This window comes from Simochromis diagramma, unplaced genomic scaffold, assembly GCF_900408965.1.
Source record: "Simochromis diagramma unplaced genomic scaffold, fSimDia1.1 OVJJ01000603.1, whole genome shotgun sequence".
In the NCBI taxonomy this organism is placed as follows: domain Eukaryota; kingdom Metazoa; phylum Chordata; class Actinopteri; order Cichliformes; family Cichlidae; genus Simochromis; species Simochromis diagramma.
In genome coordinates, this window is record NW_024387414.1 from 12,955,779 (window position 1) to 12,981,548 (window position 25,770).

Genomic DNA, 25,770 nt, shown 5'->3' on the forward strand with positions numbered 1-25,770 from the left:
TGTATAGAGTGAGCCTTTATGATGTCTCAGGTTTTACATTTAAACAAACACAAGTTATTTAAAATGTCTGTACATTTATACAGTTAAAAGCATACAAAATTGTACATACAAAATACAGTCAATTAATGTTTCTTATACACGTACAAACAAAATAATCACACAGCCTTCTGGAGCACAAAAAATGCCCTGCATCCGATATAAACAGCTCAGAATTCTTATTCTTGCACACACTGAAACAAATTTATTTTTACATGATAACAATCTGATGAAATATAATTGAAAATATTAGATAAAAATAAAAGAACATACATGCAAAACAAGAATCTACAAAAATAACCCTACAAAAATATCGACAGAAGCCAGCTACCATGTCACACAAATGATTGCCTCCACGTTCCTTAAAGCTCTCCGTGTTGCCTGCACCTGCAAAGAAATCTAAATACTGAGTAATTCTAAACAACTGAATCTGCAAACAGATATCACAAAAATCAAAAGTAGCACTGTGAGTTACGGAGCCTAGCAACTTTGTTTCAAGGATAAAAATGCCTCTTTCCTGTGCACGTACAGTCCCCAGACATCTCAGACAATCAGTATATCTCGCTGAGAACAAAACACGAACATTAACCTATTTCATGGAGCAGCACATAAATCTTAAAAAAAAAAAAAAAAAAACAGAACAAAAAAAAAATCCCTTTCCTGTTTTTGTTCTGTTTGACAATTAGTAATTTCAGTCCTGTCTACGACAAGCCAAAAGTGCACATCTGCTTCAGTTATATGTGTTTTCCAGTCAGGAAGAAGAGCGGCCGGTCCTCTTTGGCATTGGCAGTCTGGAACTCATCACTGAGCCTAAACCTCCACTCTTCTTCCAGCTCCAACCTGCCCACCGTCTCCCTCAGTGAGCTACGATCTGCGCTGATGACACACAGAGTTGCACCTAAAGCAAGCAGAGAGGAGGGAGAGCGACACTCTTTAACAACAGTGACACAGAGCAAGAAATAATTACAACAACGAGAGCACGGCTTCACCTTTTTGAAGTACTTTCCTGATCTTGTTTCCCTTTTTTTCTTTGATCAATATAAAGTGATAACTACTGACTAATTTGCTCTTATTTTGTGGGACTTAATGTAAATTATAACTGTTCTAGCTTTACTGGTATTTGTTTACTTAAGTAGAAGTGAAGAAGATTGCTGGTCTGATATTCAGAATGATATCAATCTGCTCCAAATTCTACACTGCACACTGCTTTGACTTCTTCTTAAATGAGTCACCTGTAACAGACATGCTTATTGTCTACATTTGGTCTGCTGCTGCACCTTTAAGGAAGGTGAACTTCTTGAGGAACCCGGGAGTCACAAAGGAGTCTGCAAAACAAAGGAGGAGGCCGCTGAACAGCAACCCTGCTGTACTGATGTTCACAGAATGAGGTCTGGAACTCACAAAACACACAGTCACCTACAGGAAGCAAGAAGATTAGAGTCTTTATGAAGTGTATGTTGAAATATAATATTAGATATTATGATATGATATTATGATATTAGAATTTCTTATTTGTGTAATTTCTTTTTAAAACCATGTCTACATGTATGTGTAGATGTAGAGTGTGTGTGTCTGTATACCTCAGGTCCCAGGTTAAGGTAGCAGTCCACAGACAGTACAGGGTGCGTGTAGTTCTTGGTGCTGAGTGGAAACAGTTTATGGCTGTTGTGCTGGAGATATTTTTCCAGAAGGAGCTGAGCTGGTGTAGCCAAGAAAAGGTGCTTACTGTCTGGGGCACAGATGTACTGTGAGGGGCTCACAGAGGTGGGAACATCTGTCATCTGGAGAGAACATTTTTTGCTTATTAACAATAGCTTGTGAAAGTAATACGTTTTTTTTATGTAATTGCAGAATGACAAGGAAAAAAATATCAATCACTATCTGTTGCCCAGTTTATGATTGCTAGTTTATGTTTTGATTTTGCTGACTGTGGACGATACCTTTGTCTTGATAATAAATGTTCTGTATCCTCCAATGGCGATCTGCTTCTTCATGACACTGAAGTTGTTGAACCTGCAGACAAGCAGCCCGGCACTGTGCAGCCTCAGAGTGAAATCGACATCATGACAGGTGAAGCGGTTCTGGTCATACTGGACATTCTGACTCCGGTCAACATTTAGGAGGAAGAAGTCATGAAGATGACCTCGAGAGAAGGGTTCCCGCAGTACATTACCTGGTTTAATACAAAGGGAAAAAAAGTTACCATAAATATTATTTTAAGGCACAAACAACTTATTTTAAATAGTTGCTTTTTTATGTGAAAAAAAATAATCTCTGATCAGTAAGTTTGTTTGCCGGATTAAGTTAGAAAAATGCTGGAAAATAATGGAAGCAACTGTGATTTGTTTTCTTATAAACAGGTAAAATACATCAAGTAAAGTTGGGTGCACCCATTGACCTTTTTACCTCTTCAATATCTCTTTTTACTTTATTTTCAGTTGTTTAAGAGAGACCAAGAACCTGTCATGTACTGCAATTTGGCAGCTATTATAAAGATTAATAATTTATTATAAAAAGAATATTTTTCAATGAAAAAAAAATAGATTTTTGCATGTATATAATATCAGTTATAGCACTTAGAAAAAAAAGAAATTGCCAAAAATCAGTATCAGCTGGTCATAGGGAAAAAAAATCTGAAAAAATAAATAAATATTGCAGTCGGTGCATCTCTACTGCTATAGTCACCACTGACCTGTGAGCGCACGGCTGCTCCACTTCCTGATGCCACATAGACCATAGTGAGATAGGTCTGGACAGGCCTCCATGTGCTGTAGCACCTGTTTCAGTGACACAGCATGCTCTAGTGGGCCACTAAGGAAAACAGAAATCAAACACTGGTTGTGTTAAATCAAGCCAGAAAATAAAACAACAATTATGTTGTTGTAAATGAATTATGAATTATGTTGTAAATAATCTGTCACTATGTACTTGCGTGCTTCGAGGTCTACTGTGTTCCACATAACACAGGAGTCATCAGCCAGGAGGATGAAAGGCCAGACATCACCTGCTGGACCCCCTCCCTCCAAACGTCGGCTGCGTTCCAGCTCCAAGTTGTGATAGGAAAGCTCTTTAATCAGGAAGTGAGCAGCACCTGCGAGTTGGTTAAAAAACTTTAAAACTTGGGTTGACTGTCGCTGAGAAGAGCAGGTCATCTAATACTTGGAGGGTTGGTGGTTCAATCCCTGGCTGCTCCAGTCTGCATGCTAAGGTATTCTTGGGTAAGATAGCAACCCCAAGTTGCTCGCCATGCATCCGTATGAATGCTAGATTAAGAGCACTTAGGCCTAGAAAAAAGGGCTTGTGTGAAGCTGTGTCAATGGGTGAATGAGGCAAGTCGCATAAAGTGCTTTAAGTGCTCAAGCTGAGTAGAAAACAGCTATATAAGAATAAGTCCACCAAAATGGTGATGAAGAAGATACTTTTGACTACTGCCTTATTCCATAAGAAGTCCCCACAGTTGATTGATCTGCATCATAGATTTTACACAGCATGGGCTTCATCATCCAGGATAAAATCCTCCCATTTATTGGGGGTAAACTAACTGTCGACCCTCCAGACTATGGAAGACAATGGATAACAGTTTACTTATTACTAACATGAGTAAAATACCTATTCCAGCACCATTGAAGACAGTGGGCAGCACCAGCATGATGTGGTTGGGCCAGTACTTTTTGTAGACGGCCATCTCATATTCTTTGACCACCAGGATATGCAGATGAGAGGCTCCATCCATGGCGTGGTACAGGTTAAACAGACCGTGCTCGTGACGGCCGGTGGTTGGGGTGAAGATTGGACTCTTGATGCAGTCTGGGCTCTGGGAAAGAAGGGGGAAAATAAATTAAATAAAAATAATGCTAATAAAAAGAAAATTGTTCTTTTTAATGTGAATTTTATTAATAAAATTCTGTATTACTATGTGGAAAAATAAATTAAAATAATGCATGCAGGCTATACTAACAGCGTCCTCAGGATACCCCAGGATTTTATTAAAAAAAAATAAAATAGATTATGTTGAATTTAAACTCTATTTAAAGTCCAGGTAATAGTCACAGATCAGAGCATTTCTGACTGATGCAAGAAAAAAAATCTTGTAATTTCAAACAATACTTTCTCAAACCAGAATCTTTTGTTTGCATAATTTTGTGAAAACGAATAAGAACTGCTGGGCTGGTGGGACAATTTTAGCAATTGCTAAGCTAATTGCACCACCTAGTGGAACCACCTGGGTGTTGCACTATGGCAAACCCCACAAATCTGTTCACAGAAATAGTCAACAAAAACAGCGGATGAAAATGTTCATGGAAGCAGACAAGGCAAAGAATTCCTTTTAAATCTTGACACACAAAACTTCTTCTTCTAAATTCTACTTCTCTATTATAATTACCACCTTTTTCTTGATGTGAGGTGAACAGAAAGGGGAACATTTATTTTCAATGATCAAGTTAAATGATCAAGAACACACCCAGTCAGAAGTGAGCGGCAGCCGCATGCTCTCCAGTTGGCCTCCGGGTTGGCTGAAGCTGAAGTAGTGCTCTTTAGACTTTGGGATGATGAAGTAGAGCTGGATCTCTTCCCCAAGCAGTAGATGAGTGAATGTGAAAGCATGCAGTGTTGACTCGCACATCTAAATTATGAGTAGAGACAACTGTCATGTTCACATTTCAAAGATAGTTTGAGTGCGATTTTTTAACTCTGTCTGCTTGCATGTACTGTCCTGACCTGGTATCTAGAGTTGAAGCCCAGGTATTGATGACACTGTTCGCAGTGATGATATGTGTTGTAGGCTGCATACTTAGACAACTTTATCCTAGCTGTCCGCCGACGTAGGTACACATCTTCCTGTCGCACAGGATTTCCTGGAGAACAAACAACCAAAGGCAGATAAGGACCAAAAAACAAAATACAAAAGTAACAGGTAGCACAGCTACAGGTAATATTCATACTATGCACATATAGTTTTGGCTTTGTGTTAATATATTGATAAATAGATCAAGTTTTTTCCAGCTTTACTTACCTTCAGAGTTCGGTTTATATCCAGGGCAGTATATGGTGCTGATGTCATCATATTTGGAGTCGTGGATGGTGTAGTCGAAAGGCATCGTCCTCGCAATCTCTGGGTTGGGCCAGGGAGCACTGGCTGGATGGTACTGCACTCCCTCTGTCTGGGAATCTGAAGATAAAAAACATTTACAAATGAATACATTGAAAACAGGTTTATGTACAATCTGTACTGATTACTTAATAAATACTTACAGATATGATTTTATGATCTAAGCAGCGGCAAAAACAGTAACATAAGAATCTAAAAACTGGTGAAAGCTACAGGAAATGCACTGACTGCAGTTGATGTCTTCTTCATCGTAGATATCCACCTCCATCAGTCTGATCAGCATGCGCGACAGAATGCCCAGGAAGTGCAGGTATGCTCCTGTCTTACCCACCTGATGTCGGAAAACAACAAAGGTAAAATAATGTAAATATAAAGTACAACATATGCTCGAGTTTGAATAAAACGAATAAAAACAGAAATCACCTGTGGGGGGCCACTGAGCAGCAACCTGCGAGGGTGGAAGTTGTCACTTCGGCCTTCTGTGCGATTGCTGCTGTCCATGTGGTACGAGCGAGGGACCGTCCACTGACGATAATAAAGTGACTGCTCTGTACATGTCATCATTTTACTCAGTAAAGGCCTGCACACAAAATACAAGATTGGTCGTATATTTTGACCCACAAAATATTACTGTGGAATATTTTTTAGACTCTTTTCCACTTTCAGTATCGCTGTTCTATATGCTCAATGTTCATATGAAAAACATATACGCGCATATGTGTTATAAATTGTTGTATATGTCCCCTACCTGAAACTGCTTGCCCATGCAACAGACATGTGTGGCAGGAATGAAGTACATCGTGGAAGCCCGCTGCTGTCACTTGCAGTGATGACGTTGTAGAGGGCACGAGGCAGGAGCACAGAAGGTGGCCGACTCGCTCCTCGTGCCCAGGAGCAGCTCGGATCAGGCGAGGAGGCTCGCGGAGAGGACGAGCCCGATGATGTTGATTTAGAGCGTATTTGCATCTGGGAAAGTAACGGTTGTTGAGGGGGTATTTGAAGGTAAGGTTGAGAATTTGTTTGAGATAACAGCTGAATTTGAGTCTGGGACTGCAGCTGGGAGATCTGCTGAGACTGCGAATAACATGGAGCATAAGGTTGCGTTTGGGATTCTGGTGCAGTTTGGGGACATGGAAAAGACTGAGAGGAGCACTTTGGCTGAAGTTGAGTCTGTGACTGTGAGGAAGACTGTGGGGCATCCAAGGCCACTTTCTCAACATTTGGAGAGGTGGCGCTTTGAGCAGGGTTAAGATCCAGAGCTCCACTATCTGGGCATGCCTGGAGTGGCTGGCTGGGCTCCCCTGAAAATACCAGGCAGAAGAAAATATATAGCACGTTAGCTTTAAAAAAAGAAAGAAGAAGAAGCATTTATCATTTTCTCAAACAAAATGAGTTTATCTATCTCTTTAGATATGAAATATAGTTTTTGTGAAATCTTACCATTATCTTGTCCTTCCTCCTCTTCATTGTCAGTACTACTGAGTTTTTCAGCATCGCTTTCGAGCAGGTCACTTCCTGATCCAAGGTTTTGTGGCGGTCGTGACTCTTTCTTCACTAGATAAGCAGCCAGTCCCAACTCTTGTTCAAGCGTGGTACGCTGCAGGTACGAGCAGCTTATCACTCGAAGGTCACAGTACTTTAGCGACCTGTTGAAAGAACGACCCCTTTGTTTAAACTCAAAATTACAACTATGACAGCTCTTTTGGCTGCGATGCAAGAAAATGTGGGGTTATACCTTTTTAATCTGTTAAGGCCATAACAGAAAGTAACACTAACACTAATACTAGAACAAAGGTAAATACTGTCATGTGAAAAATCAGGGAGGGATGAATAAAATTCAAGTAAGCATACCTGGGAAGTGACTCTCCTAATGGCTCAGCCCCTGAAAGGATCAGGATGCAAGGGAGGGCTTCCAGCTCCAAGTAGGTACGAGGAACCCAGTCAGCATCTTGGATCTTCAACCATTTCTACATGAAACAGAAGGACAAATCAGACTACATGCAGCTTTCAAAGTATCTGAGAATCTTTTGTAGTTCTCTGCAGGTGAAATCATATATAACATATTTCTGAAGAATTACTACCCCACCTTGATCTGATCTGTAAAGGACTGTCCAATACTCAGAGCTTGCTTGGGATTCCCCAGTATGATTTCGAATTTCTCCTCCAAACCCAGCTGCTTCCTCACTCTGGACAGCCGTTGGTGGGCCCACGCTGCCAGAGCCAAAGAGGGGATTCGCACTAGTACCATGTGACCATGATGGGCTGGACACTGCTGTGCAGCATTGACCAGTGACTGTACAATTTCCATGGTCTCCACTGAAGTGTGTTTTTGGAGATTGTGGGAACGGTTGAACCTTCCAGACACAGCCATCAGAGCAACACAGTAGTGCTGGATCAAAACTGTGGTCCGGATCACAGCACTGTGCAGCTTTGGAAACCTGGAAATCAGAGACAGAAATATCATAAAGCCTTCTTGCTGTATTCTTGATATCATTTTAAACTCTTTTTTTTAATCATACAGTGTTTATGTTGATTTAACACATGTGAGTGCACAACCTTTCTTCCAAGGTAGTTGCCATGCTTTCAAATGAGGAATCATAACGCATCAGAGGCAGGCTGCTCCCTGAATGAGTCGACTCCAAAAGCTCTGACACACCAAAGTACCGTGTCCTCTCATGATACAGGTCCACATCCTGTATACACACAGCCAACAGATTTAGCCACTTGTGTGAACATGTAGGCAATGCTAGTCTAAAAATGTTACACTAAAAGAGTACCAATCACATAGAAAATTAGATCTTACATTACTAAATGCAGACGGCCAGTGGATCTCGTTGTAGGGACTGATGCGGGTGCATTGTGTCTGAAGAGCAAAGGGAAACGAAGTGACGTGTAGAATCAGGATGTTTGTAGCATCTCTGACTTGTCGGGAGTTTAACAGTTGGTCCACGAGACCCAAACCACTATCTGAGCTGCTGTAGGTTGCACTGAGAGTGTTAAAGAGGGACAAAAGGGAAGAGATAAGATAAGATAAGATAAGATAACCTTTATTAGTCCCACACGTGGGAAATTTGTTTTGTCACAGCAGGAGTGGACAAAGATCCAAAGAGACTGAGTAAACACACTCGATTTGCTCTTGTTGTACCAGTTCTGATACTGTTAAAACAATGACAACTGAAAACAATAATCATTACATTTTTCTTTTTACTTTGCACACAAACCTGCTAATATCCCAGTGGGCATGGTCATGGACCAGGATGTAAAGTGTGTACGAGTTACTGTATGCTTCCCGGATCAGGCTGTCAATACGTGTCTGAGCGCTGTGGTCCATCTTGACCACATAACGTTCAGCCTCTCTGTGAGAAACACATGCCTGGTCTAAACTGCCAAGCTCCTGCAGAACACCTGACAAATACAGAGCAACATCAAAACACAATATGTATAGGAATAAACACGTTCATTCAGATTCTTTTGATTGCTTTTTTTTTTTTTTTTTTAATAAAAGAAGAACAATGAACACGATTGCTGGCAAAAGACTTATGTGACTAACCAGAGCTCCAGAGGTGGAGAATAGTCTGCTGAAATGTAACCTCGGAGGGCGGGACAAGGATGAGGAAGCTGACCCTGTCGAAGGAGCCAAGGTCCAGGTTCTGTGTGCTGGAGTCGGCTATAGCACAAACATGGGACAACAGCTTTCTAGCCACTGCCAGCTGGATGGGACGCACCTCTCGCCAATCAACAGAGTATTCTACACAAATACAAAAACAAATTTTAGGCCATGTCACTTGACTCTGATGTATCCACTTACTGTATCCACTAAGTCATGTGTGCTTTACCTGAACAGGTGTCTTTGGGACCTGAAGCTGTGTCTTTTGGGCTGTCTTTTGAAAGGTGTGCATGTGAGTCCTTTGGACTGTGTTTGACTATGGGACTTTTATTACTCCTCTCCTCAGCTGATTCTTGGCAGCTAGATAAAGGAGATGGCTCATTGCTGTCCAGAATGGCATTGTCCAGAAGGGAATCTATATCACCATCTGCAAAACATAAAGCCGCACAACAAGTTAGGAAACAATCACTAAAACAGAGCAACGTGGATCTGCTTGCATGTACTGTCCTGCTTGCATGTACAGATAGAGAGACACACCTTGTCTGAGGGAATTGCAGTAGTGGATGAGTTCTTGTGCAACACCAGTGGAGAGCTGATGGGCAATTTCTTTCAGACCCTGACTGGGAGAGAACATACTCTCTGCCAAGGCACGACACTGGTGCTTACCTACAATACAATACAATACACAAAGACGATAAAGACCACATTTTTCACATACAGTATAAAGGCATATATTAAAAATACAGATCCCACCTGTAACTACCACACAGGACTGTGTTTCCTGTCCTGGAGCAGTGACAATGATGACCACATAGTTGGTATTTTCAAGCCGTCCTTCCATTAACCTGCTGAAAGTTAGATGGAGGCCTTGAGTCAAAGATCCTACATCCTTCCCCAACACTACCACGCCCTCACCATAAGATGATGCAGCCAGCTGGGCAAGCCAGGGAAGCTGGCTGGGGGTCAAGGGTTGTGGGCTTTGTGAGGGCAAAGACAGATACTGGGGGAGCCCAGGCAATACAGGGGGGATCTGGAGACAGAGTAAAGTGAAAACTTTGTTAATTTATTGTCATTATGTTTTCTGTAATCTTATTTCTCAAATATTTTGCATGAAAAGGTTATTAATATTTGCTTCACTGTACTAAACAGCTGAAAAGAAAGCTGTGGTGTTATGAAGTGTTTAAAAAGCCCTGTAGATATGTACCTTAAAGTCTCCTAAATTCAAATATAGAAGTATAAAATGTATTTATTTTATATTTCTTGCAGCGTCTGACCTCTATGCCATAGTGCCTCCCTGGGGTTCCAGTTGTTTGAGGTTGCTGGTACTGTCTGATCTCACTGAGGTGGGACTCCCTCCAGGATCTCATGAATATTTGTTCCAAGTCCTCAACCAGAGGCACCTGGTCAGACCCTTGGAAATAGAGGTGAGAAACAAAACTTAACATTTATTCATTTAAAACAGTTTAGCAAGTAAAAAAGCCACAGTTTTGATGAACTGTTTACTACAACAGTGTGTTTCTGAAATAAAGATTGTATACTTACCAAGCTGAACAAGGTAATAGACAGTGAGCAGAATCTGCATCTCAGTGGACAGTGGTTGAATGGGTGATGGCCCATAGTGCTGGTAGACTCTGGGTAGTGTTTGTGAGCTCAGATAACAGCTCTGAAGTAGAGAACTGACAAGTACATCACTTACATTGCCAGTCAGCTGAGGAAGAGGGCCATGACCTGCATACATAAAAAACAGTGCACAGATAAAATAAAGAAAAATATAGACATAACGGGGAATGAGGGAGAATGAAACTCAGCTGGAAATAGGATGGAAAAAAATGTAATTCAGTTTTATTTAGATACAATTCACAACAGTTGTCTCAGGTTGCTTGATATTGTAGTGAAAAACCCAACAATATTAGAAAGAAACTTCAAGAACAAATCCCCCTATGAGCAATCACAGGAAGGAAAAACTCCTTTTTAACAGGAAGTAAACTCCAGCAGAAAAAGTCTCAGGGAGGGGCAGCTGTCCAGAGAAGAGCTCAGACAGAGACAGGACAAAAGAGAGAGCCAGAGTATAATCTCTGAATGGTTTAATACAGTAGTGGTGTATAAACACAAAGAGGGTTTGTGATGAGTGAAGTGCTGGGAAGTCCCCCAGTACCCAAAGCTTATTGCAGCATAACTAAGGGATGGTTCAGGGTCACAACTATAAGTTTTATCAAAAAGGAAAGTTTTAAGACTCATCTTAAAAGTAGAGAGGGTATCTGGATCAACTGAAGACGTTTCAGGGTGTTTTTAGAGCAACCTGATAATCATGAATTACAATAGCCCTACACAGAAGTAATGAATGCATGAAGAAAGATTTTTAGGGTCGAGTACAATAACCTCAGTTTTGTAATAATTTATAATTAGTAAAATAAAGGTCTTATGTCTCTATCTCTTAAAGGCTTGTATGTATGTAAAATAGTAAGCATTTTCTGAAGTAATACATTAACAAACAAATGCAAATGAACAAAGTTGTTGGTGCAGAAAAGGCAAAAACTGAATGCAAGAAAAAAGGAAAAAAAGAGACATAGGTGACCTATGTATTTGTATTTTTCTTCAGTTAACACAGTGAAGTCTGTAAGCTGGTTTAGGCAGGCACCTCGTACTCTTTGGCCTCACACAGACTAAACTGGACCAATTTATCTATTTACATAGCAGACTCTCTCACCTCTACCTCGGGCATGTCAATACTGGTGTTGTCCTGCATCACCGCCTGTTATTTCTACTAATTTACTGCTCCAGCACCCACAAGAAGGCTCCAGCTGTTGATTTGTCCCAATATAACTCACAACCTCAGTCTTACTTTTTGGCAGACTGGAAGACTTGGATGGAAATACTGTGACGGAAGGAACCAAATATTTAAAAAACACAACAGGTGGTAAGATGTTGGCTGGCGTGGTGAAGGGCAGATAGGTTAGGAAAATTTAGTGAAAACACAAAGTTAAGTTTACAGAAAACAGAAAGGGGCTAAAAGGGTGGAGGGGAGGCTGACTGGGCTCTGATCCACGAGGAGGGGCAAGCTAAACTAGCCTTTGACTACAAAACTCACCCGTAAGAAAAGCTGAGTTCAGCTGAATGGAAAATTATGATGAAATACAAGCTGGATGTGGACTGTCACAAATCCAAATAATCTTGTGAAACCTAACAGCATGTTCTCTTACTCAAGTGCAACACATTCCTAATCCATGAGTCCGCGAGGACCTGCTTGGGTCTGAGTGACATTGATTACATCATCAGAGGTAAGCTCTTTGCAGACATCTGCATGTCCTCCAGTTTATTGTGACACTGCAGTACCTACACTACAAGGACACCAGCAGATCATTTTATCCAGGCAGACTAAAATAAATAATATAGGAACTACCACACCATCATGGCATCCACAGTTGACCAAGTGTGAGCACAATTCCAGCCTTAGTAAGGTAGAGTAGCTCTCACTCGAATTTCTAACCTTTGAAAATGACAGGTTGCAGTCTGCAGGTTTGCAGCAGCTGATCCGGAACTATTACTGGCACCTCTGGAGGAGAAAGCGGTGTTGAGATCCACTGTGATGAACCCTGTTGGGCTGTAGTCGCTGCATACAGAAGGAAAATACAAATATTTAGACAGAAAAACACACAAGAAGATCATACAACACACAACTGTCTTGTTGATACGTTTATGGAGTCATAGCAGAAGTAAAATATAGTCTTTTTTTCCTGATTGTACCTGCTCTGGAGCCGTTGGTGGCGACAGAGGACACTGATAAAGTTGATGAGGCCAATGAAGATGGTGGCGTTTTCGCTGTGCTCTCAGGCAGACTGCTGGTAGACGATTCAGGTGACCAGCCCTTGTGCCTCTTTTTGGGAGGCCCAGTATTTACATGTACCCCTGAAAGATGAATAAAAAGAAAAAGAAAAAGCTTATTGAGCTTGACACACTCAACTGGAATATAATTAGATTTAAATCTTTAAATTGCACCATTTCTCATTTTTTCCAGATGCACAAACTCTACTTCTCCTGCATGTTTTGACAGTTAATTTGTTAAATTTGATTTTTTTCTACAACTCAGGTTGTTTTAGGATTGATTTTCTGCAAAACATCGAGTAATCTTGGTCAGTGCCACGTGAAACAAACCAACAGAACATCTGTGATTTTTGTTAATCCAACAAAAAAAAGAAAAGAAAAAAGAATTGCATCTTAGTCATGCATCAACCTGTCTTTTTCTCTTCAGTTTCTGTTGTAATACTGTAATATGGGGGACACATAAAAGGCCCACTTGTTAAAAGGACCATGAAAAAAACAACACTGACAGGAAGGAAGCTTTTCAATAAGAGAGAAAGCAGGAAAAAGAAGATGAGACGGGGTATTTTACAACCTTGGTTTATAGAGGTGACAGACTGAAGCAGAGGGAGGGAGAAAGACAGAAAGACAGACAGAAGAAAAAGGGGATGTAGAAGTTTAGTGCCTGAAGTGCTGGCAAATGAAAGCAGGGAAAACAAAAGACATCCCTCTGCAGACAATGCATCTGGCTGGCGTCTGTATAGCAGGGGTGTTATAACACACACACACACACACTCACACACAGTGTTTTGACTAATGGAGGCAGGAGCTCTGCTTTGAGAGGTGAGAGGACCCTTGGGAGGGGGTCAATGACAATAGGCACAAAACTCACTGTGTTTACATGCACACAGAAGCCAAGAGATCAGGTTAAAACAGCAAATTAAAAAAATTCTGCAACACATTACATAAGCTGTGTATGCAACTACTTTATGAGATATTAGATTTGTAGCATAACCAAAACCCCTTTAAACAAAATATCATCTGTAAGCCTTTAAACCAACATGGAATAAACTGCAGAAGTCACCGGAGTGCACAGTGTACCTGTAGCTGAGGGTCTTCCAGGCCCTGACTGATTTAAAGGTGGCTGAGTGTTGGAGGGAACAGCCTGGTTGTCATTTATCAGAGTGTGGGAGACGTCAGCTGTTTGTGCCTCCGTGTGTGAAGCTGCCATTAGCAGAGACAAACAACAAAGTTGAATCAAAATAATCAACAGTAATGAATGAAACTTTTCATTGAAACCATTTCTGTAATAATTGCATTCACTCTTCACTTTTGCTCATTTAAGCAAAATACAGATTGTCTGTTTACACATTTTTGACGTGCCAATAACCCTGAGCAGCCTTGTGTTTAAATAAGACTTGCACCCTGAAAATGATTCAATTAAATCTTTTTTAATACAAACAAAAAATGATGACAAAAAACCAAAAAGGAACCCAAGAATCAACTTGTCTTTCCTGGAGCTTATCTCTGTATTGTTTGTTACCTGATGGCTGGCTCAATGCTTGATTTGGCGGCTGTTCATCTGGTGTCGATTGGCCTTCTGAGAGGGTGGGTCCCAACTGTCTCATCCTGCCATCTGATATAGAAAAAGATATCACCACTGAGACAGAAACGCAGCAACAAGCTGCTGTAACGGCTAGCTTTAAATGTGTGTATGCATCAATGTGCAGGTGTGCGAGGTTCATGGGAAGACAAAGTGTTCCAGTCATGGTCTGAAAGTTCAGCAAAGTTATCCAGACGGCATAATAATAATGGCATCCTTCTTAAAACTGGGCTCAGGGAGGAAGGCATACTAATAAGCAGTCAGTGAGAGTTACAAGCGCATCAGAAAACCATGTAGCAGAAGAGATTAAAAACAGTATCGAGTAAAAACGCAACGGTCCTGGAGACGTTTGTGGGGAACGATGACGATAACTTACTTAACCAGCCAAACACATGAACTTCCGTCACTGGGTTTAACCTAGGTTGGTTTATTATTAAACAATAAGCAAATAGGAAAAGAGCTTAATCCATGAGCACAACATATATATTCCACACTTCTTAATATCAACACTCCTTCGTGCTTTGAAAACGAGCATTAAGAGATTTCTTGACTGGTAATATTGCAGCAATACATACCCCGAGCTCCGATTTTTGTTTTTAAAATAAGTCTCACATTTTACTCCTAAACTTCGGGATTAACAAATCATGAAAAAACACAAGCGCTTTCACCTCATAAAAGTTCATCAGTAAACTATTATGCCTCTGTCTACAGTCTACGCTCTCCAGTATAACCTCTCACTTGCTTGTAGATGTTAAATGAATAAAAAAAAAAACCCCAATGCTGTATATGTACATGACTAAGCTACAGCATTAGCTGTGAGAGTTTGGTCATTGTTTACACTAAAACAAGCATTGGGTGTTTTTTTTTTTTTGTCCTAACAATGCGAACTGAAATATGCAGAGAAGGATTTTCAAAATAAAATCAGACCTTGAGACCTTCTCATAAAGTTAATTAATCTGTCAATGAAACCATCATTTAGTGGCAATGTTTTTCATTCCAAAATCAGATTCATTTTCAAATCTGATCAAAGACAACGTTTATGCACATCTGTGACCTACAGTGTTTAGTCACTACAATTGAATAAATCGGTGTTTGTCCTACAATCAGGAAGTCAACTTAACTGTCTGACTACATTAACATGTGTGCACCTCTTACCATTTCCCCTCCAACAGATGGGAGCTCCTCTGACGAGCAAGCCCTGGCTGTTTCGGTACAGATAGTACTTCAAGTGCTTCTGTTTCTTGGGCTGGGTGTTGAGCTTCAGGTTAATGTGATTGGAGAACTCTGTGAAATAGCGGAAACCTTTCTCTCCACAGCCCATACAGTTTCCTGAGAAACCTGTTGGGGGTATCAAAATAAAAATAAAAATTATTACAATAAAAAGGATATAAAATAAAAAGTATTTTTTGCGTATCCCTACATTCACACAGCTGAATGGCACAAATGCACTCTGTATTTTCCTCTTTCAGCTGATTTTTTGTTAACAGCACCAATTTCCTGTTTCAGTCTTCTCCCTCACCCAACAGTGCGTAACGACCCCGTTCGTCTGGCAGGAAGCGGCGGTCCACAGCGCAGACCAGCAGGGTCTCAGGAAGAGAAGGAGACTTTACTCCAACCAACATGAACCCAGGGGGTACATCCAAGGGATCAGAAGCAAGGGAGGACAAGCGAAGGTCCTTGCCCGCTTGACAAAAGCCTGTGGAGTGGAAAATCAGGACAGAAAAGTGATCTTCAGTAAATGAAAGGGCAGTGTGCCTTGTGATTGACAGTCCAGGGTGTAACCTGCGCTTCATCCGATGACAGCTGGAACAGATTCTGCACCCACACATCCCTTAATTGGATAAGTGGTCAAGAAAATTAATAAATGAGTAGTACATTTTTATCGTATTTGTTTTTATTAAAGAGTGAATACAAAATGAGACACAGAAGACAGCTCAACTCAAGAGTAGGTACAAATCCTGATTTTTTTCTCCATTACTTCACCCATCATGTACAACACATTCACAGAGGAGGTAATGCCTAAAAGGTACATCTCCTTGTCACTGTTCCAGCTCCGAATCCTATTTATAGTCACTATCTTGCACATGTATTCCTGAGAGTGTATGTTTATTGGTTTTATATGGTGTTTATGTGTATGTATACAAACCGTCAGTGGTGCAGCATCCCTCAGGTGGGGGCTTCATCTGGTAGGGTATCGGAGGACTATTAGACTCTGAGCCATCTTCATCTGTTTAGCATGTTTGAAGCACAACCAAAATCTTTACATTTTCAGCATAAAAAACGTGACAGGAAAATAAAAACTAAAGAAACTTCAGAGTTTCAGCTGAACATCAGAAAGTCATCAAACCCTTGTGTTGTTCAAAATATCATTTCTCATGACCATCCATAAAACCCACCGTCACGTGCCAGTGGCTGCTCTGTCTCAAGGTATAACTGTGAGAAGACAGGTCGGGGTATTATCGTGTCCGACCTCAGTGATGCCTCAATGGAGTTATGGAGGACCTCCTCAAAACGTGTGGTCCGCAGCTGGCCTGCATAAGAGTTCCCCATTGGTGTCCTGTAAAAACAAAGTGACCTTATCTTGTGATGAACAGCACAGGACAATTTGTCCATGCTAATGGTATTTTTTTTTAGTTACTTTAGAAAAAGAAACTGCAAGATGGGAAAAAGACCACATAGAAGTTCTGTGATGTTTGTGGTTTCTATGGAAGATGATTTCAGAGGAAGAGGATTTCAAGACTTCTTAAAAAAATAGCTATGTTATATTTTTTATCTTTGGTCCAGGTGCATGTTTCAAGCACACACAAAGCCTACAAAGGTGACATTCAAGTCTTATTTATCATAAATAGTTAAAAGGCCTCCTTTTAAGGTAGAATTGATTTTGAAGCCCTATGATATCATGACTAAATTTATTCTTTAACACTGTTGAGTAACACACACACACACACACACACACACACACTAAAAATAATCAGAAACACATCTAGTCACAAAGAAACACAGGGAGAAACACACACACACACGCACGCACACGCACACACACGTCTAAACAGTGGTTACTGGTGGATGGAATCTGTCCAGACAGCATGATATAAAATCAGCTGCACTGACAGTGTCAGGGCACCCTGACCTAGACGCTACTCCCTCCCTTTGTTTTTCTCCTTTCTGCTCTAGTGCATCTCTCTCTCTCTCTCTCTCTGCTCTCTCCCTGCTTCGTTTCGCTTCTCTACTCTAAAACAGATGAGACTGTTTTTCTTTTTTTTTTTTTAAAAAAAAGTCAATTACATAATAATACAAAATGTAATAAAACACTGAGTATTTTCATAAAATACTTCTGTCAGAACTAAATGTGCTGCAGAGAGAACAAAGTGATTCAACACAGGGGAGAAAAAACAACAAGAAAAAAAACAAGGCTGAACAGTAAACACCAACTTAATCCCCCTCCTCCAAACCTCTGAGTGCTCATATACTAGCTGCTACAAGCACAGACCCACACAAGCTGCACATTACTGACTGGCAAACCTGGGTACACGAGCCAGCAAATAGTCAGAAACCCGAAGGGTAGATTCATTTCTTTTTAAAGGCTTGCATGTCAGATTACAGCCTTAAAGCTGAGTAAGTACCTTACACTATGGTTCTCTAAACCATGAGGCTCATGTACAAAATCTTTAAAAGCCAAAATATGACATCCAGTTTTAAATATCGTGGTATATGGATTAATGAGTAACAGATGTTAGTTTTCGGTCTCAGTTTTCTGTAATTTCAGCTTAAACAAATCGTCTTTAGCTTAAACTGACATGAACTGCCATTTATAATAAAAACTGCTGTATTCATTTACTTAACTGACCTTTAAAGAGTTTAATATCTTCACAAAAGTTAAACCTGGTTAAACTTTTCCCTAAACATCTATCTATCTATCTATCTATCTGTTACTGGGACAAGTCTTCTCTTGATTTCAGCTTTATTTTCTCATCTTGAAACACTTGTTGGAAAGAGACACACACGTCCTCTCTCTCACATTTCCCATACACATACCTTACCAGTCAACCTTCTGCTTCCACACTTTCATATGTAAAGAAGCAGAGCTGGCTTTTAATGCCTTGCACCGTCTTGTAGAGAGCAGAAGACAAAAAGCCCTGTCATAACACAGTCGGAACTGAGAGGAAGTAATCACACCTTCTACCAAAGCGCAGTCTGATCTTTTTACAACCACAGAAAGAGACTGTGGGGAGGGAAATGGAAGGGAAAGCAGATTAAAGCAGAGAGGTGTACTCCACCTTTTACTGAATCTTAACCAAAATCCTAAACTTCAAATAGGGAAATGCTGTCAATCTAAGGAAACAGAATTGGCTTTCCCTTGAGCTGTGTGGTGTGGTTATGTAGCTACTTGTTAATAAAAAGTGGTTCCTTGTGCTATCACTTCAAAGACAGATTTTCTTCACATATTGTTATGGGACACTCTCAAAGCATACAAAGCACTGACAGTAATCTTCTTCTGGGACTTGTATTGTTCAATAAAAATGCCCTCATCTTTAATCTCTAGCTGCACAACTAAGGAGGAAGACATGATGCAGATTCTTTACTTAAGTAAAAGTGCCAACACAATGCAAAATCTTGCTAAGAATTAGCAGGAACATTACTGCAGCATTAATGCATTTTACTGTTGTAGATGCTTTTGTTTCAGCCACTTTTGATCAAGCTGCATAGTTTTCAGTATAGCAATGCATCGCATGCTAGAAGATCATTGTATGTTTGTAAAAAGAGAACCAAATATCTCTAAACAGTCCCCTTTTTATTAGCTCAGAAATATTTTGTTGTCACGATTTTGTGACAATGCAGTTTACAGTTAATGCAAAAGGGGGTTTAACGTAGTTTTTATGTAAAAAGGAATAAAAACATTTCTTAATGGGATGAGGAAACCTCATCTTTGAAGCCGTTTCTGAAATGTACTCGAGTATGAGTGTAAAATACCTAGGTAAAGGACAAATAGTCTAGTGCTATTGATTCAGTTACATTCTATTATATTACTTCTGTACTCTTACTGTTATAGGTCCTAAATTAATTATTTTTACTACATGTTCCAAGCAAAACAGAGATCACTTACACATGAAGGAAGACATGCAGCCGAGATGACAGAAATTATCTCTGAACTAAAACTTTTAAGGAAGCTTTGTTGATCTTTTCTCCTCCCATCTCCCCCACCTTCCTCTCTCCTTGGCATGGAAGTGGGAGATCCTTTCAAGTCACCACCACCCCCCACCACCCTTCCCTTCTTCTCTTTCTGCCTCTGTTTCACCCTGGGGAGAGAGGCACTATTGTGGTGGTTTATGACCTCTTGGACCCTGTTCCCACTGCTGGCTTCAAACACAGCACCTCACACATACAAACCTGCAGTTAGGATCCTCCCAAAGCTCTGAGCACCACGCAATCCACACACTGCACTTTGCCACCAGTACATTTATATTGAGAACTTCAACACTTTTAAATAAATGGATGTAGCTGCCTTTAAATAACAAATGAAGAAGATGAGCTCTATTTGTTTATTTTCTTTTTTTAATGAAAAAAACAACAACAACAACAACAACAACACACAACACACATCTCGTGAGTCCCTACTTGCTAATATATGCAAACTTTCATGCACATGCTGACTTTTGAGGGCATGGATGAATTTGATTGAGAGACGTCTCATGACCGTGAGGTCAAAGGGGGGTTTAGATAACAATGTTTAGCTAAGGCTTTGATGTGGCTTATACTTCTTATACACATATGCACAAACATGCACAGTCACACACACACACACACACACACACACACACACACACACACACACACACACACACACGCACATGTAGGCACTCGCGCATGCTCTCTCATAGGCTCTAGCTCAGCTGACACAAAAGGCTTGTCTTGAGGGGTGAAAGGTCATCCCGGGGAGGTCAGATAAGAACCCCAGGCTCTTTCTCCGTTGGCCAGGCACACATACCAGCCACACACAAACACATGCAGTAGCTTTTCTTTCTTTATGTTCAGTCAGACATGAAGGGTTGCAGTCTCCACACACCGCAAATATACAGCCATAAATCTTTGACTTCAGAGGACATTATATTAATTTACATTACCTTTCTGAAGACTAACTCTAAATTCAACTTTTAATTGTCTAACTGGAACCTAACCTTGAAACATGTCCTCAGCTTTATATTTAATTATTTACCTCATGGATTTAAAAAAAATGTGTTCCTAGAAGTAAGACATAGCCAAACACATACGATACCATTACATAACAGTTCCTGTTAACACTGTTGGTCATATACATATATTCAGCTAATTGTGCATGTGACTGTGTGAGAGAGATAAGACGATAAGGCAAAGAAATGTCGAGCACGGTCAACTGGTCAGTACAGCATGTCTTTCGGCACCAAACAGCAGAAATGGAAAAGAAAAAAAAGCCTCCAGCTTTGCAGATGCTCTGTGAGCACTGAGCCAAAGCCCGCCACATATGTAAGGGGAAGTCAATAATACACACACAAAAACACACAAGCGGACCTTTTGATAGGTCCATAACTGACCACTGACCCACAGTAAATGTTTTCATTCACACTTTGCTCAGCTGACACTGAATCGATGGTAAGGGAGCCAACTGGCCAACTGGTCAGGCAACTCTTCAGCCAGCCATTCAAGCAGCCATTGCACTGGGAAGCCACTCAGCCAACCACTCGCCTTTGCCAACACAAAGATATCCAATCACTGAAACTCAGCGATTTTTCACTGATGTTTCTTTCTGAGCATGCCTACATGTACATCGATTTTATAATAAAACACGACATTGCATCTGACGACATACAGTACACAATACATCTGTTGGAGTTTGTGCACAAAAATAAATAGCTGGAAGGGACTACAAAGCTCCAACTCCCTGAATTTTCAGTGTCTGCTACGCCTGCTGCTTCGCTATCTCACTCAGCGTCCTTCAGCAGTTTTTGTTTCTTCTGTTCTCTCTATCATGCATGACTCCAGGGAAACTTGTGTTGTCTACATGCATGCAAAATCAGTATGAACCTGCACCTTACGATGTAAAACAGTTTAGCTGCAGGATGGCTTACAAAGTGACTAAAAAGGGTCCCATTACCCAAATATTATTTGTGTTATTTACTCTGTATCAAAATTGAGTTTAGCTACACATTACACCTAACATGAAATAAATTTTCATGACACAAAAATATTGATGTATAGGCTGTAACCACTGTGTTTAAGGACCTAATAGAAGAGAAAAAATAGGCAATTTTCAAGACAACACATGCTCTGTTGACACATCTACATAGATAATAAACAAAGTAACATAACAGGAGTATAAATGTCTCAACAAGTAGGCACCATTATTAGTTCATCTGACAAACTGCAGCCCAAATTAAACTTTATTTAATTAGTCAAACTGACCTTATGAGAAACTTTTTCATTACGTTGGTACAGTAGGAGATGGGGACAAACTATCTGCACTAGCAAACATAACTACATCCTAAAATTTACTGCCCCAGCTTTTATAGGATGCAGCCTTGAATACGAAAGAAAATAAGATATGGATCTATGATTAAGCTGCCAACCTAAACCCTATGTTACATAGACAGCTGTCCCTCACTATTAAATAAATACAAACGTAAAAGGTTAAAGGCACATACACCACGGGGGTTTCAAGCAAACAGTCAAGACACAGCGCCACAGCTCATACCCACTCTGCTCGCAGTGATCACTACAACATCATCTACAACCGAGCTGGCAGAGAATGTTTTTCATCAGCAAGAAACCCAAAAAGATAATGTGTCATGCCTACAGAAATAACACCAAAAAAATGAACTGGCTACTGAGCGCACTTACCTCTACGATTCAGCGAGAAAAATCGAGCAACTACTCTTCAAGAAAAGCCTGCAAGCTGATCTGGTGTTGTGTCACCATGTCTCCGGTGCGAGACCTACAGCGGGACTGATCGCGCGTGTCATCACCTCTGATCCTCCGCATGGAAAGGTCCCCCCTCCCCCTCCCTCCTCAACAATGGTACAGTCCGACTGCGAGCGCTTGCCTTTTTTTTCTTTTTCTTTTTAACCCTAATTCATGTATCTTTTTCTTCAAAAGCAACAAGATATCATTGCTCTGTTACTGTATTATTATTATTATTATTATTATTATTATTATTATTATTATTATAAGGAGCGGACAACAGTAAAGCTGTGGGAATTTTTTTTGCAAAAGTTATTTGTCACACAATGAGCTCCCCTGAAAAAAAAAAGAAAATGGTTCAAAATGTTTAGATGGGAATTTTTCCCCTCGTTCTCTCTTTCTCCTAGCTAGCGATTAAATAATTAGTCAGCCTTGTAAACATTTCGACAACCAAGAAAAAAACAAACAACCCAAATTTACACTTAAAAAAATAGAATCGTGGTGATAAAGAAAATACTCCAATGGTACAGCCATGCAAAGTGAACAAGGAAGAGACTGAATGGTTTTACCTCAATTAACCCCCTTTCGCCTCAAAGTTTTTACCCGCTTTTGAGAGAATCAGACCTCAAGGGAAAGAAAATTATGAAACAGGATAAAACGGTTGAGAAAATGGATTCAGTTGAGCACGAAAAATCGTCTCTCCTGTATTAGGAAGAATTTAGTGGACCAATGACTGTGCCAACGAAAACACAAAAAGCAAGTAGGTGCATATCTATTATAGGTACTGCTATTTAATTGATGCTTCAAGACTCTTTAATTCACCAACAATATCAACGTTTGACATCTTAATGAATCACATTACTTTGATTATTAACGTCAGTTTTCACGACATGGTGCTGCAATTGGTCACTGGGACATAGTCAAAATTACATTTTCTCAAGAATATGTATGCTGGTTCTAGAGGTTAGGATAAAAAACGACATTAGGCTCCAAAAAATTACTGCATTTTTGAGATTCACTGTCATTTGCATATAATTTTACACTAAACACTCCGCAAAACCCTTAACTGTGTCTCAGATAAATTCACTAAAAGGAAGTCTACCTTTTAGGCGTTCAGCATCTTGCTCATCAAAACTTTAATGTGGAGGCCTGGGGATCGAATACCCTCTGATTAGTAATTTAATCGCTCCTGAGCTATTGCAAAAAATAAGCTTCCCCGATAAATAACGTTCCTTTAATAGTTTGAAAAAAAAAAAAACTATTAATGCATAAGTGCAAAAGTGTACTACTTACACCTAACTTTCTTCTCTTACAGTTCGGCTATTGAACGCTAACGTTTGAGGCTCACACAGCAGTCATTTGATAGATCTCTGTCGCCCTCTAGTGGACTAAAAATGAGCTTATAGTGTGAAGCATGAGAGGACCCAGGAATACTGCTAATAATGCACGTTAATCAAAGATGATTGGAACTGTGTTTTTTAAACATACTCATATTTATCTCAAAATAAATAATAAAATAAAAACCACATCGTACAGCCAGTGAATGAAACGAATGCTGCAGATTTTAAATTTCCTGCAGTTGAATGTTGCTTGTTTCCTTTAAACAAGCAATATTAAACAAGTGAAGTTTAAGTGAGTATGATATGCAGGAAAAAAAATAAAAATGAACTCTGTTCTGAGAGTAAAAAAAGAAAGCTGCGCATCAGGTGACCACTCTCTTTGCTTTCATCAACATGGGTAGTAGTGTCCATGTGGGAAAAGAGCATGCCAAACAAGAGAAAACCCACCTACACAGCAGCACAAATACTCATTTCTCATTCATCATTATTCCCCCACCATATTCCCCTATGACACATTAAGTCTCGGCGCTTAAGAAGTAAAACTTCATGTGACAGAAGTAATATTTTTATTTGTCTCATAGGGATAGCTTTGTTAGTCCCATAGAACCCATTTAGTGAGCACAGTCGCAGCAAATGCAGCTGTGGCTGTGTTATGCTGTAGATAGGAGCTTGAATCAGTCCTTTGGGTGCTGCTGCATTGGGGAGTCATTTTTGTTTCTAAGTTTTGCACAGAATTTCTATCAGTAACAGCTTAGAGGCAGGTCTTATGTGAATAATTCTAAAAACAATATCAAATCTAAAAATGTACAAATATTTGTATATCTCAGGTGCAAATGCAAACGTTATGCATTCTTCATGTGACAAATAAATCTAGATCATATCATACCTCAATCACTTTTGTGAAATATTAATTTATCATTTGGTATAACAGATGAAATAAATGCCATATTACACACCAACCTCAAAATGAAAGTCAGTGGTGTGATTCATTTGCTAAAATAATGTGCAGGGATACTTAAAAAAATCCAGATATTTGTAAAAGACATAAAAATTTTCCCATGTTATCCTCCCTGCTGATTACAGTTTATATTTTGTCACAGGGATTCTCATACTTCATCGTTCTACTACCCCAACTGGGCAGTGCCAATCTGTACAGTGGCATAACCATGCCACGCCAACACAACATCCCCTGATGGGAGAACAGGTGTTGGACAGGGTCCAGTGGAGCAGAGCGAAGTGGACTGCCATGATATATCAGATGAACCGGCCAGCACCGACTCCTCTGGCCCCAGGGAGGGGGACCCGGCCATTTATTAAGTGTGTGTCTGTGTGTTTGTGTGTGTAGAGGTCCTGTGAGGGCAGCAGCGGTACAACAATGAAACCCAACAAAAATGATTGGGACCCAAAGCTGCTACAGGGAACCAGGCTGAGCTGGGAAAGCCCTTAAGAAAAACTATAAAGGCTTCCTTGAAGCAATTAATAATTTTATAAGACAAAAAGGAGACATTTTATTGATAGTAAAAGAGAAGAAGTCACATTAAAAGGCTCTAGACTTTCTGTCAGCACTGTCTGACAGATACACGACAAATTATGCTTTAACATTAACTCAGTAAATGAAACATCCAAATTTAATTGATTTTGTTTTCTTTTTAAATTTTGGGTGGCCTTAAAACAGACTCCCCACTAACTTGTACTTTGTGACTCAGACCTTAAGAAACTGGTTTATTGGATTTTTGAGATCAGTTTCTCAAGTCCCTTTACTGCTAATTTTACAGCCAAAATGACACTAGGTATGATGATTTGCTAAGTCGCTGTGGAGCCATATTGGCCTAGGCAAGGCTTGTAGTTCCTGTTAATGGGTTGAATATAATATTTTATGTCCCGTTGCTATAGCCACGGTGCTTAACTTGTGATGTAAAAATAGTCAGGCCCATTCATTTTAGTATAAATACTTCACTTCGCTTCACAGACTGAGCTGTATGTAAAACATGTCTATTTGAATGTGCCCTAGCAGAGGGAAAAGGTATTGCTACTTTACACATAATGACGGCCCAGGTCGTTTGGTTGAGAATAATGGTGGTTTCGCTGTAAAGCATATCACTCTCATTAGGTTTTTACACACTGGTCGTGCCTAACTGGAGATGCACTTGTCTGGATACACACACACACACACATACATGCTTGCATGCACACATAGACTACACCCTCACAAACACACACACACACACTCATATCCATCTCTAAAGTCATTAAATCCCTTTGAAAAGAGGCCTCATTTGAGAGAAGCAATAAAATTTTTAATCATTTTATTACCAAAAGAGTATTTAACAAGTGGGTAATGAAA

The 25,770-nt window shown here is 40.1% G+C and overlaps 1 protein-coding gene across 1 annotated transcript; it reads right to left on the minus strand.

Moving 5' to 3' along the window:
• greb1 (growth regulating estrogen receptor binding 1) lies at window positions 1-22,164 on the minus strand. Its single transcript, XM_040011824.1, has 34 exons — window positions 22,027-22,164; window positions 16,551-16,711; window positions 16,301-16,381; window positions 15,674-15,850; window positions 15,310-15,492; window positions 14,095-14,187; window positions 13,653-13,775; window positions 12,498-12,659; window positions 12,241-12,363; window positions 10,296-10,481; window positions 10,028-10,164; window positions 9,507-9,783; window positions 9,291-9,419; window positions 8,983-9,180; window positions 8,697-8,894; window positions 8,368-8,551; window positions 7,950-8,133; window positions 7,703-7,839; window positions 7,233-7,584; window positions 6,998-7,113; window positions 6,587-6,792; window positions 5,895-6,447; window positions 5,570-5,726; window positions 5,375-5,477; window positions 5,051-5,206; window positions 4,756-4,892; window positions 4,499-4,660; window positions 3,646-3,850; window positions 2,965-3,127; window positions 2,729-2,847; window positions 1,977-2,209; window positions 1,617-1,817; window positions 1,314-1,452; window positions 1-934 (listed from the first exon to the last, which is right to left on the minus strand). Exons 2-34 carry the CDS (start codon window positions 16,702-16,704, stop codon window positions 771-773), a joined length of 5,892 nt encoding a protein of 1,963 aa, XP_039867758.1. The 5' UTR covers window positions 16,705-16,711; window positions 22,027-22,164; the 3' UTR covers window positions 1-770.
• Between the last annotated feature and the right edge of the window lie 3,606 nt (window positions 22,165-25,770).